Source organism: Theobroma umbraticum, unplaced genomic scaffold (assembly GCF_002168275.2).
Source record: "Theobroma umbraticum cultivar Fairchild unplaced genomic scaffold, ASM216827v3 scaffold_30.0, whole genome shotgun sequence".
NCBI classification, from domain to species: Eukaryota; Viridiplantae; Streptophyta; class Magnoliopsida; order Malvales; family Malvaceae; genus Theobroma; species Theobroma umbraticum.
Window position 1 is genome coordinate 3,128,979 of NW_018397254.1, and position 12,607 is coordinate 3,141,585.

A 12,607-nucleotide genomic window follows, 5' to 3' on the forward strand; every position below is an offset into this window, starting at 1 on the left:
TCAGTAGCTTTTTTGGACATTAATACTGTGAACAACCTTAGATTACCTTCGTTTACCAGCTCTCGGAGGAGATGGTAGATACGCCTCAATAAAATTCAAATGAACAAAAAGGGAAAAAATTATGATAGGGACTTGTTTGATCAGTGGGAGTCAAAGCTAAGCTTCTCCGGTTGGGGAAACTGAGTCTTGGCTTATTTTCTGCATGCAAAATACGAAAACTGAGTTAAAGCTTTTGGGTTTAGGTTCAAGGATTCGAGTGGAAATTGCATGCGCCATAAGCCGCAAAATACAGCCTCAACCCATTTGGAATAGAAGTAGTAGTAGGAAAGAGAGGGCTGTATTTCCTTATGTTCAATATTCATCCATAAATATCTTTCCATATAATTAGGATTTCATTCCTTTGTTTGTTTCGGATAAAGACTAGAGAGGATTTCTTTCTCCATAAGGGTGGCACATAGGAATACAGATTTCAGTCCCTAAAAAATTTGATCACATTATCTGTATAAGCTGAAAAGGAGGACAAGGTTGGGGTTAAGGGAAAAGGTGGGGACATAAACGTCATTTACTCAACTCGAGAAGCGCGCGAAACACTCCCAACGGCGAGCCGCGGCTACCTACACTTAACACTTGAAACCCAAAAAATGGAGAAAAAAACAAGGCAAAAAAAAAACGAGAGAGGCATTTGATGGAGAGAAAGAAGGGGAGAAAAGAAAGAGAAAACAAAACTGCAAATAAGGAAAGGAAAAAAGAGAGGGTGGCCTCGTGATTCCGCTTTTTGTTTTTAACCCCTTTTTACTCTGTCTCTCTCTCTCATTTCTCTTACTTATATCAAGGCAAAGATCTCTTTCTTTCACCCTTTCTCTCTACATTTCTTGTGCAGAGAGCCTGCTCCTCCTCTCTCCCGCTCTCTCTTTTTTCCCTCACCAACAAATCAAATTCTCTTCTTCCTCTTCTTATAAATACCCACTCTTTCTGTTTCTTTTTCTAAGGGTGTGTTTCTGTGTTCGTGAGGGCGAGAAATCAGACATATTAAAGCAGGAAACAAAGGGAGTGAGAGAGTCGAGAGAAAGGGAAGGCTTTGCTGTTTTGTTTTGGTTCCTTGGTATTGCTTCTTTCTTCTTTGCATACATGGTATAGAGAGAGATAAACATAAGATAAGTAGATAGAGAGATAGATAGAAGATAGATAGATTGCGTAAAAACAATTGACAATGTCGGCTTACAGAGACAAAGATCCTCGTATCCATGGCATCCAATCCAAGATTCGTGTAGTCCCCGATTTTCCCAAACCAGGTTCCTTTCTTTCTTCTCTCGTTTTCCATTCCTTCTCAGTTTTCAAAATAAAATGGCTTATTGGTCTCTTTGTTCCGTTATAAACTCTGTTTCTGTTTGGGGTTTACTCTCTATGGTTGCTATAAAATGTGAATAAATCGATAAAAGGTTTGAAATCCTGTTCTTTGCAGTGCTTGGAATCATATAAACAAACATAATTAACGAAAAGTTTATTTATCTTGATATAACTTTTCTACCCAATTCAAACTTGGAATTTCTCATTTTGAAAGGACGTTGCATGATTTATCTAAACGAGTTCGGTGTTATGTTCGTTTGTTTATCTACGATTATAAATTTGGTTTTGTTAATGATGAAAATGGCAGGTATCATGTTTCAAGACATAACTACTCTGTTACTGGATCCTAAAGCATTCAAGGATACAGTGGATTTGTTCGTTGAGAGATACAAAGGGAAGAACATTTCAGTTGTTGCAGGTAAAAAGAAAGTGAAGGAAGATAAGGATCCTAATGAAAGCATTTTTATTTTGTTACTATTATGGTTCTTGATGTGCTAAAGATTTGATCCAAAGCTTTTTAAGAACCTTTTTATCACTCTTCGATTAGCATCAAGGAGGGTGGGGTCCATGCTTACGGGAAAGTAGGTTCTGTGGAAACAGGAGTTAAAAGGATATGCCCCTCAAGTTGCATAAGTTTCTGGTTGTCTTTTGGACTGCTCTTTTAGGGATTATGGAATGGAAGTGACTCTGTTTTTTTTTCTTTTGTTTTAGATTTCATTTCTCGTTTGACTATCACCCTTTGCAAGTGGGTTGTGCCATCGATTGCTCCCTCTCTCCTTCTCTCACTCTTGAACTTCTTTTCTTTTCCCCTTTGAGCGGCTCTCATTTGCCCCCTCTCTCTCTCTGTCTCACACACACACACACACACACACACACACACATTCTTGTCGTGGGCATGTGCTTGGATCTGATTTGGCTTTGATGGTGGTTGGTGATGGATGCCCACCTTACTTGAGGTGGACCCGGATGATGTAAATTGTAATTGGAGCTTCTCTTTTCGTTCCCCCACCCCTTCTCCCTTTTTCTGATTATCTTTGAAGTTAGTATACAACTATAACGTGGATATGTGTTCTCTTACTGTTGGATGACTTGATGCCATTTTTTGGAGATGCATTTGTTGTTTTTCTTACCTATAATCAATCCCGGAGATTGGCTGCCTAAGTTAAGTAATGAAGTAATTGAAATAGTGTTTCTGCACTTTCCACTTAATTAGTTATTGTCATTTTCTGATTTGTTTGCATGAATTTTATGTAATTGATGAATGAGATGCTGGAGATTGATGAATATCAGAACTCCACTATGGTAGCTGAAGCAAATTCTAGTTCCATAGCATTTATCTCTAAACTGATTGTTTTGATTGATTAGTGTCTACATTAATAATTAAATGATAATGTTCTGTGGTTTTTCTCATGCCTTGTGGCAAAACTCCAAAAGCACCAACTGTTTCTCCGACAAACTTGTAGGAAGTTAACAAGGGTTTGATGATCTCATCATTGATAGTGGCCTTGGTCCTTTTCTTTTATTTTAAATGAACATATTTTTTTTAAGTATTTAATATTCATGTGCTGTCTTGTTGTAGGTGCATTAGAATTTGTCTTTTTGTGTGCTAATGTGGACTTCGGCTGTCTTCTTGTGTTTATGGAACCTGTATAGATGTTTGGTGGTCTTGCATGGAAAGTTGCAGCATCTTCATCAGGAGATAAGGATAATATCATATCACCATTCTGGTTAATATTTTAGCCAGTTGGTTAGGCCAACTTCCCTGTGTTTTTATTTTTTTTCAAACAAGAATGAGGGAGTATGTTGCACTTGGTTGCCTTGGAATTCAAACCCCTTTCTCATTTGACTCAATATGGTCTCATTTTAAATATGATTTGGATTCAATGTCTGAAAAAAGTTGCAATAAACTGTTATTGAACTAATATAATTCTTATTTTCATGATAAAAATTTGATCAAGCATCAATTATTTTCTGTTAGAGAGCCTTTCTTCGCTGATCCTGTCTATGCTTCTTATTGCTATCAATTGGTTCCATTTTACACTACTTGAGCTATAAGGTCATGTCATGTGGAAGTAGTTCGTCCTAGACTTAAATGGATCTCCAATATGTTTCTTGTGCCATTTAGATTTTTTTTTCTTGGAGTGTCGGGGTAGGGCTGTTTATAACTATTCTCTTAGCAGATGTAGACATCAGGAGTATTTTTCTACTGCTTTGATATCATCTCTAGTCTTTTGCTACTGGATTGTCTTTGTTATGTGCATTTACTTTTCCTTTCCCCCTTCTTGTGTACTGTGCTGTATCTTGGATCTATAGATGATAATAAGAAAGCTTGTGTTTTGAAAAATGATATTTTATATCTCAGGTATAGAAGCTCGGGGTTTCATTTTTGGTCCTCCCATCGCATTGGAAATTGGAGCAAAGTTTGTTCCTTTGAGAAAACCAAAGAAGTTGCCTGGTAATATTCATCATTCTGCAGTATTTTGCTAGTGTGCAGTTATACAAGAAAATTTATAATGCTATATGTATCTGTTATGGAACAGAGACTTAGTGCTGCTTGATCCACTATTCGTTTTATTGTTATAATAGAGAACATAGTTCATGCTCTGTGATAAACATGCACTCCACTGGATATTTGATGGACTAAAAATGCTGAAGTTAGGTGCATGTTTCTTGGAGTTGCCACTAATACGGTGACATAATCTATTGTCTGTTATTCTGTGGTTTTATAGCCTTGTTGATTTCCTGTTCTGTTGTACATTTATAGTTTTCTGATTACGTCATGTGTAATGTCTTATCAGGTGAGGACTTTTGAAAGCACACTGAGTAGTATGTTTATTTATGTTCATATCTTTTAGATTTATGCTTGCTTAACGTGTAAAATCTAGAGTTTGTTATGAATAACTTGGATGTTTGTTTTTATAAATTTTTCAATGGTGTCAGGTAAAGTTATTTCAGAAGAGTACGTACTGGAATATGGAAGGGATTGTCTTGAGATGCATGTTGGAGCCGTTGAACCTGGCGAGCGAGCTTTGGTTGTTGATGATTTGATAGCAACTGGAGGCACTCTCTGTGCTGCTATGAACTTACTGGGTAATCTTATTTACTCTTAAGAAAAACAGGAAGTTTATTAGCTATTTAAAAGCTGAATATAGTGTGCAATAACTAAATGGGGATCATTTTACAAGAAAGACTGCCTAATGAATGATCTGAATCTATGGCATGTTTTTAGTAGTACTGTTTAGGCAAGGTGCACATCACATGAAATCTCAGTTTGGTAGGCTGATGACTTTAGTAATTAAGAGAGGTGTCTTGGCCAGAATAAACTAGCAGGTTAGGTGACATTTGGTGCAAGTCTTGTGTTGTATGTGATTTAAGATGATCATAGCCCTTAGAATCAAGATTATATGCTCATAAGCATGAGCAGTATGGTAGATATGTGTATTTGTATACTTATATGCACCACATTCACCTGTTTGGTGGAGTTATTTATGTAACTTATATCTGCCAGATTCTGTTGGCAAATTAAACTAATTTTCATGTCCATGGGAAGTAACATGATATATGATCTATGCTCTATCGTATGGGTATTGACTCTATTTTTTTACATTCTTTTTTGACATTGGTTATTCTTTTCTTGAAGATGGCATTTGTCTCTTCCTGATTAATGACCATTCACTATAAATGTATCTTTTCAGAACGTGTTGGAGCAGAAGTAGTTGAATGTGCTTGTGTTATTGAGTTACCAGATTTAAAGGTGTGTGATTTATTGTCCATCTTGGCTATATTTCCTGTATTCCTGTTCATACGTTTGCTCACATGAACACATATAGTGCACACACCAAAGCACACAAGTGCAAAGAATCTGTGAAATATGCATACATTTGACAGTTGATGGAAGATTAGAAATTCGAGGAATTTTCCAGGGCAGAATAGCTGATTTTGAATGTTTGATTGCCTTTCATAATTTTTCTGTTATTTGCTTCTAAGGCTTGTAAATGGCTTTACAATATTCTAATAATTCTCTGAAGTGATGGTCCAGATGACTTAATGAGCCCATGAATGTGGAAATATTAACATTTTTACTGTTAGAAGGCATGGAAACCCTAAACTTTAGTCGCAGAAGAGTTGAGTAACTGCTTAAATCATCGTTTATATTTTTGGATCTTGTCTTTTATTCAGACTTGTTGACTACTTTCATTATTATTGCAAAGAATCTGCTTTGCAATTGTCATGTTATCCTCCAGCATTTTGTTTAGATAATCCATTAATTTAAATAGCAGAAAAAAGAACAAATTGGTCCTAACTATAGTAGAAATCACTGTTAGCTGTTTGTGTCAGTGGTTATATTGCATGTGATGAGAAGGAAGTCTGCCAAGGAGCCATATGTGAAAACGATGTTATATGTAAGACTATAGTTATAGAGATAGTGTACCTGCAGAGCTTCTTGATTGACATCGGGCAAATAAATTTATCTTTGGTGGATATTTCTGTACTTATGTCTCTTTGGTTTTGGGGCTCAATTGTCGAATCTTTTTAATTATACACATTTAAATTTGGTGAATTTTGTAGGGTCGTGAGCGCTTGAATGGAAAGCCATTATATGTTCTTGTGGAATCCCATTGATCCTTGCTGCTGATGATACAGTCTGGTTGAAACGGTGCTAGGATACTGAGAAGTACATTAGAGCGCCATGGATAGCTACTTTTCATTCGGAATCTACTTTTGTTTTTACCCAAACTCTCTTCATCATTAGTGAATTTAGATAAACCTTGGTGATTGAACCTTTGTTTCAACTAGCAGCAGAGAATCAATGAATTCATGCAAAGGGCTGGATTTGGGAAATGCTTGTAGGGTTTTTCTCATTTTTTTTTTTATTTAAGAAATGAATTTATATAAAGCCATTCTGCCTTCCTGTGAATATATTGTTTATCATGACATGCTCGAGTGATTTCAACCTTGATCTTGTTGCTGACTCTGACCTCGTCACGATTTATGAATGGTCCAAATTACCACTCTACTTGGGGCAGTATATCAAATTTATCATTCATCTGGGTAAATTGAGTCCATCATCTTAACAAGAATGGTTAATTTGAACTGTGTCCCATTATAACAAGTGATGGAGGAAGGCTTGTTTTGAGTAGGATCAATTATAGTGGAGAGTCAGACTTACAAGAATATTGCCTGGTATTTTCCCTTATCATTTTGGTTTCAAAACTTTTGTTGTTGGTTTTAGCTCCTGTTTGCCTGTAGGTAGCTGATAGATTTGAAATTGAACCTTGCCTTTATTGGGAGGGTTGCTTTGTGTCGATCTGCTTTGTTGTCTGGACACCAAAACCATCGGTGGAAGGGCGAACAAAAGGGCCTTTGATAGAACCCATTCTATAAACAAAGCTGCCCCATGTCGGCCCTGAAACCACCCCCACCACCCTCACGACAATCGCTCTTTTGGCAGACCCGCTGAAATCTATCAGAGAACTGGGCGGTACAAAAATAAATGCAATGAGCGATACCCTGCATTGGATGCCAAACATGCTTCTAAAATTTTACTACTGAATGTTCGAAATACCATTGGCACAAAGAGAGGGAGAGATTAACTAATCCCTAGTTCCAAGTAGCATTATGAGTGATTGTTGTGGTTAAGTCATTGTGGAGACAGACAATCCGCTTTCATGTATCACTGTGTTTTTTTAATTACTCGATTGCACTATGAGACAAGAATCTCAGAAATGTTGTCTTTCTCATCTGTTCACTCTCTCCATTCTAAGAATCGCCAGACACTTAAAGCTTGTGCAGAAAATGATGGTGTGAATTCTTAAAAATAATTAGAAATGTTGGTTGCGTCTTTCCTTAATTTAGCAGACAGATGGCAAAAAAATTAGGATTAGAAGACACATGGCTCTTAAGTGCCCATCAAAGATGTGACGGTACACCACCTATCAGCCTTTCATTTTTCTCCCAAGGGAAGTAAATAATAAAGAACAAAGTAGGTGAGAATTGCAGTCTGTTATTGTTAGTTCCATTGCTGATAATAATGCCAGCATTGAATGTTCCATTCCATGTTGACAAGTTTCATTCAGGGTTATCTCCAATATTTCGCTTTTCTCGCCGAAATAGGCTGCCAAACTGGGTGACTATTCAACCTGGCGACATCCATGGTAGACTTTGATTGCTCTGCCAAAGTATTAGTAAGAGATCTTTGCTGGACTTGTTTACTCATTCTCTGATTATGATACTTCTGGGTTTCAGAATGAGACAAAGAGATAAAACCACTACAGATTTAACCACAAAATCCAGGAAAATTCAAGATTATGGCAAAAAAAGCATAGAAAAGGTAAGGTTTGATTATCATTCAACTTTGAATATGGAACTATAACCCCGAAAAGCCCGTGCAATCTTTTTCCCTTCTCTTTTCTAGGCAAAATCATTAACAAACGATCCACACTTTTGCCCATCCAATCGTAGATCTTCATCAATTCTTGGGTCCTAATCATCATCATTTTAAGTTTTTTTGGTCCCCCAAAACATTATTACTAGTATTATGCTTCTCAATCTGAAATCCTGTAATTATACTCCACTGACCATGACAAATTTCAAGAACTCTTGGTGACTTCCTGTTGGCCTAGCAATGGCTTTGAAGTTTGAACTAACCAGAAAATTCTATTCCAAACCTCCACAACTACCGCGTTTATCACCTAATTGACATCAAATCAAGTCCGTTGATTAGTCAATTTTCTTCATCCTTAAGGTCAACAAATTTGAAAATGGCACCAAATGACAACAATGGTCTAAAGAGCACTCTAATTCAAAATCAAATTACAGGATAAAGAGGGAACCCCAAACGGTAAATTGTGTTAATTAATGAATTAACAACAGTTAAGTATAGAAGAAGAGCAAAGGGTCAAGTAACGTGAACAATTAGCATTTATCAACCCAATTTTTTTTTACTAATAATCACATAATAAAAACCCAGAAAAAAATATTGAATCCCAAAAAGAAAGGAAAAAAATTGTGTTGATAAATGCAACAAAAGAAGATGCACCCTCATAAAAAATATTAGAAAAAAACATATATAAAGGAAAACCAAAAAAAGGAGGTTTTTTTTTTCCACTATTTTTACAATTTGTAGATAATAAGAAAGCAAGGCAACACCGCACGTGGATCAAACACGAGCAACTCGCCGTTGTCACCACTCACTGAGTCGTAGCCAACTCGCCCATCCAGCAATGACTCGTAGCCGAAGCCTACCCTCTTCGAGACTCGACCCGCTATAACCCGGCAAACCAACATCGCCCTCCGCCCCCTCCCACCTCCAGCGCTCTCGTGGGCCCCGCCGCTCCCGGAATACGTGCAAATCGCCGCACCTTTCCCGCCGGAAAATAGCCACGTATCGTTCATTCCGCAGTTCCCTGAAGTGGGACCCAAACAATGGAAACGCATAACCTCGTTCCCGTCTGCAACGCACCTCGCATTTTCCTCGTCAGCAGAAGCCGGACCACCCGACCCCGACCGAGTCTTGACCGTCTCTCGATACTCCTCAAAACGGGTCACCGTCCTCGGCCCGTTTTGAACTTTAAAAATCATCTCGATCCGACCCGTGAAAGCCTTGGGACTCCAACTCGTATGGAAAATAATCTCCACAACGTTCCTGGAAGGGTGACCCTCGGACAGCTCAGTCAGTGAGGGCAGGACAGGGTCAGGGTTTCGAACGGGACGGGCAGGGAGAGAACTACTCCGACGAGGTCGAGGCGGAGGATTATTCAAATCCGGTTCGGATTTGCTGCTAGATTTCGGAAGTAGTTTCGGGTTGGATTTCTTGGGCTTTTTCTTGGTCGTTTCGATGACGTCTTTGATGCTTTGAGAACTTCGTCTGCAACTGGAACTGGGTATCAAATGCTTCGGGTTCGGGTGGTAAACATCATCAAATGCTCTCGATTTGCATTGCAAAGATTTGACCCACCCGCTTGCCATACTCAGATCCTTCCTTTTTTCCAGCCAAGAATCTAAGAACTATCGCTCTCTTTTTTCTGTGTCTAAAACTTTGTTTTCAGTTTGATTTTGTTGGGAGCTTTCATTTTTGGTTTTTCTTTTTTCTGGAGTTTGGGCTGAGAGGAAAAGAATGGAAAGGAAGGGACATGGCGGGATATTAAATGAGGAGTTGTGTCGTGGAGGGTGTATTTTAGAATGACGAAAATGACCTTATGAACCTAAAGAGACCAGGCTTATTGCCCACGTGGATTCTGTCTTAGGAAGCGTTTGCTTCTGGTGGAAAAACAAAGATTCATTAATGAGGAAAGCAAAGTGACAATACAATATTTTGTGTTTCCTTTTGTTTTTTCCTTTTATTTCTTTTAGATAAGGTGGGGATTATTTGCTTTTACTTTTTACAACTAATTAGTTAGCATAGGTAACATTTTTTTTTTCACTGAAACACTGTTTTTTCTTTTTGGTTTTAAATTGAGGAGGTAATGCTTTTAAGAGTAATTAAAATGGTTGATTTTGCAGTTTAAGAATATTCAATGCAGGTGTGCCTTCTTTAACCATGAAAACCACTGAAAATTCCCATCACTTTCTTAATATAAAGGGAAAAAAAATAGAGAAAGAAAGAAGCCTGCTTTCACATTTTGATTGTTACTAGTACTATACCTTTATTCTTTTTGATGGATAAAGATAAAGGTTGCCAGCGAAATTCCCATATTGGTGAGTTAAACAATGCAAAAATAATTCACTTGCTATGCCTCAATCTTTATCCATCATAAAGGAGTACAGAATGAAAAGCATGCATCACTATGTCTATAGATTTCCAATGGCTACTGAATGAAAGTTTCCCGAAATAGAAGGATTAAATGTAAGGGTTTTTCTTTTATCAAAAGCAATTTTTGTTGAGGGGGATGCTATAAGTGAAGGAGGATTCCCTTACATTTCAACCAGTTAGATTAGAGCTCATAAACTGTACAGGATAATGTTTTACTTCCTCTTGTGTTTTTTTCTATAACGTTGACATGGCTTCCACTCTCCACAGTTTTCTCCAGGGTCACGGGAGTTAAGATTCAAGATCCATTTGGTGTTCCTGTCAAGCTCCAGTTTCCAAAAAACTGGAGACACGATTAATCTACGTTGATTCTCATGTTGGAAATAAATTTACTCATAACTTACTTAGACAGTTGAGTTGGGAAACCAGTTCAGTACTTAACAATCAAAGATGGTCAAGTCATTTTCTATCCAAGGCCTGTGCTTCCTGCCATTGTCAACTTCCAAAATCGAAATCTTCTTGACTTAACTTTGCTCCTTCAAGTCGAAGAAAACAATTAACTTTTTGTACAGTGTTCTTGGTGAGCTTGAGGTTTCAATGGAACTGAAAGCCAGTCGACCTAATTGGCTTTCACTTCTGTTCCCTGGGTGTAAATTTGACTCACTGTTTTAGCCCAATAGAATATTAGGTGAAAGAAAATCTTTTGTCCCAGTGTACATGGCTTCTAACCTAATGGTTTTCTACCATTTTTTATGACAACAATATAATTTCTTGCCCTTAATGAAGCTGTAATGTTTTAATTAGTTATCCTACATTAAACCAATTTGTTTCCCTTAATAGTTGTTGGAAATTGGAAATCATGATTTGAAGTAGTAAGGTGTTATATCAGTCATGCTATTGAGTATTGCCTCAGCCACCACCACGTTTTTTATAGTATTTTGGAATGCTATTTCCTCATAGTTTTTTTAAAACAAAAAGAATGATTAAGTGGGAGCTGAGTAGGGTCTTGCATCTCCATCATACCCTTTAATTTATAGTACATAAGAATTCTTCCAGCATTATTATATTTTAGCAAATTTTCCCATGATATCCCACTGTGCCAATTGTCAATTGGTTACACCCACTAATTAGGGCATTTCAGGAATTACATACCAAACTGTGAATTACTTCCTTAATTCCATGATATTATTTAAAAGGAATTTTGGGATGGATGGATCATGGGCTGGAATCTTTTTATAGGAGTCAGAACTTTGAAGATAAAAAAAAAAAAACAGATAGGAATAGAAAAAGAATAGAAGAAATGAAGAATAGAAAGAGAATGGAAGCTGGCAGATAAAGCATCTTAAAAAGCACTGAAATTTAAACTTACAAAACGACAACCTTTTCCTCCTTTCACCACATTTTTTCTTGGTAGTGAGTCTCTCTCTAACTCACAAAGTTTGGTGCTGTCATTGGGATAATGGCTCGTAGTTATGAAGGGAGGGGACAGCATTGAGATTTGAATATTAGTTTAATCCTTAACTGTTATTGGTTTAAAAAAAAAATACAGTAAACATCATAGAGATTTCATGATTGATTTGGCTATACTCAATTATGGAACAATAGCAAGAAAAGTTTGAACGTATTTTGGGGTAATTAGGTTGATTAATTAAAGTGATTATTAGGTTAATAAAAAGGAGTGCATGGTAAGCTTGGAGGGTTGGGACTTAGGGCTGTGGGTGGAGTTTTGCCAGCCTTTGCCTCCACGCCTGAAAGAATCTATTTCAGCTCCGGGAACTGCGTTAGATCTTGGCGTGCTTCATTTCAAACACTCCTCTTATGTTTTTTATTTTTGCTTCATTATGCCCTTTTAAACCGATATAATTCACTTCCCTCTCTGTCTCTCTATCTCAATGCTTGCTTCTCGTCCCCAATATGCTTATGTAGCTTGGGCATCCTTTCCTTGTCAGTTGTCACGCTCGACCAACACTTCAAAAGGTAACAAAAGAACAAGTTCTGCGCGGTGAGGCGGCTTAAGAGCCTAAAGCTAATGGTCATCATAATAAAAAAAATACTTGTCTTACTTGAAAAGAGGTGCCCAAATGAGACCAGAAACCTGAAATTGAGTGGGGCTGCAATGACACAGTTTGACCCACTTCGAGCTATGGAGACAAAGAATTCAAGTGCCATTAATGCACGTATTTTCCCAACCTTTACCCAATAAATGCTTCTTCTTTTCCTTTTTGTTTTTCTTAATTCTTACTCACGCCTTCATATCCTTAACATCGTTTGGCACGCCATCGTCATGTAAGCTTGCCCTTCACAATCACCCTTTAGCCTTTGGAGGACTCATTTGTCTATTGATTTCCCCGATCTATCGAGTTTGGAAATCAATGAATCAGAAAGTGGGGTCAAACCCATGCTACACCTCAGACTTGACGTTAAAAATTGCTACTACAATCATGGATAACCTAATTTATGTAGCAAATATTTAATTAATTACAGACTAAAAAAAGGGGTTAAAAAAAGAGT

The 12,607-nt window shown here is 37.4% G+C and overlaps 2 protein-coding genes across 2 annotated transcripts; one reads left to right on the plus strand and one right to left on the minus strand.

Annotated features, from left to right (window-relative positions):
* Positions 1–667: 667 nt before the first annotated feature.
* On the plus strand, positions 668–6,284 carry APT3 (adenine phosphoribosyl transferase 3). The gene is given in 7 exon segments (XM_021440935.2): positions 668–1,292; positions 1,655–1,765; positions 3,710–3,802; positions 4,288–4,437; positions 5,043–5,101; positions 5,917–5,960; positions 5,962–6,284. Coding segments are annotated over 7 exon segments (561 nt in total). The 5' UTR covers positions 668–1,210; the 3' UTR covers positions 5,984–6,284.
* Positions 6,285–8,303: 2,019 nt separating this feature from the next.
* LOC110419987 (sulfated surface-like glycoprotein) lies at positions 8,304–9,489 on the minus strand. The gene has a single exon (XM_021433130.2). It carries the CDS (start codon positions 9,313–9,315, stop codon positions 8,461–8,463), a length of 855 nt encoding a protein of 284 aa, XP_021288805.1. The 5' UTR covers positions 9,316–9,489; the 3' UTR covers positions 8,304–8,460.
* Between the last annotated feature and the right edge of the window lie 3,118 nt (positions 9,490–12,607).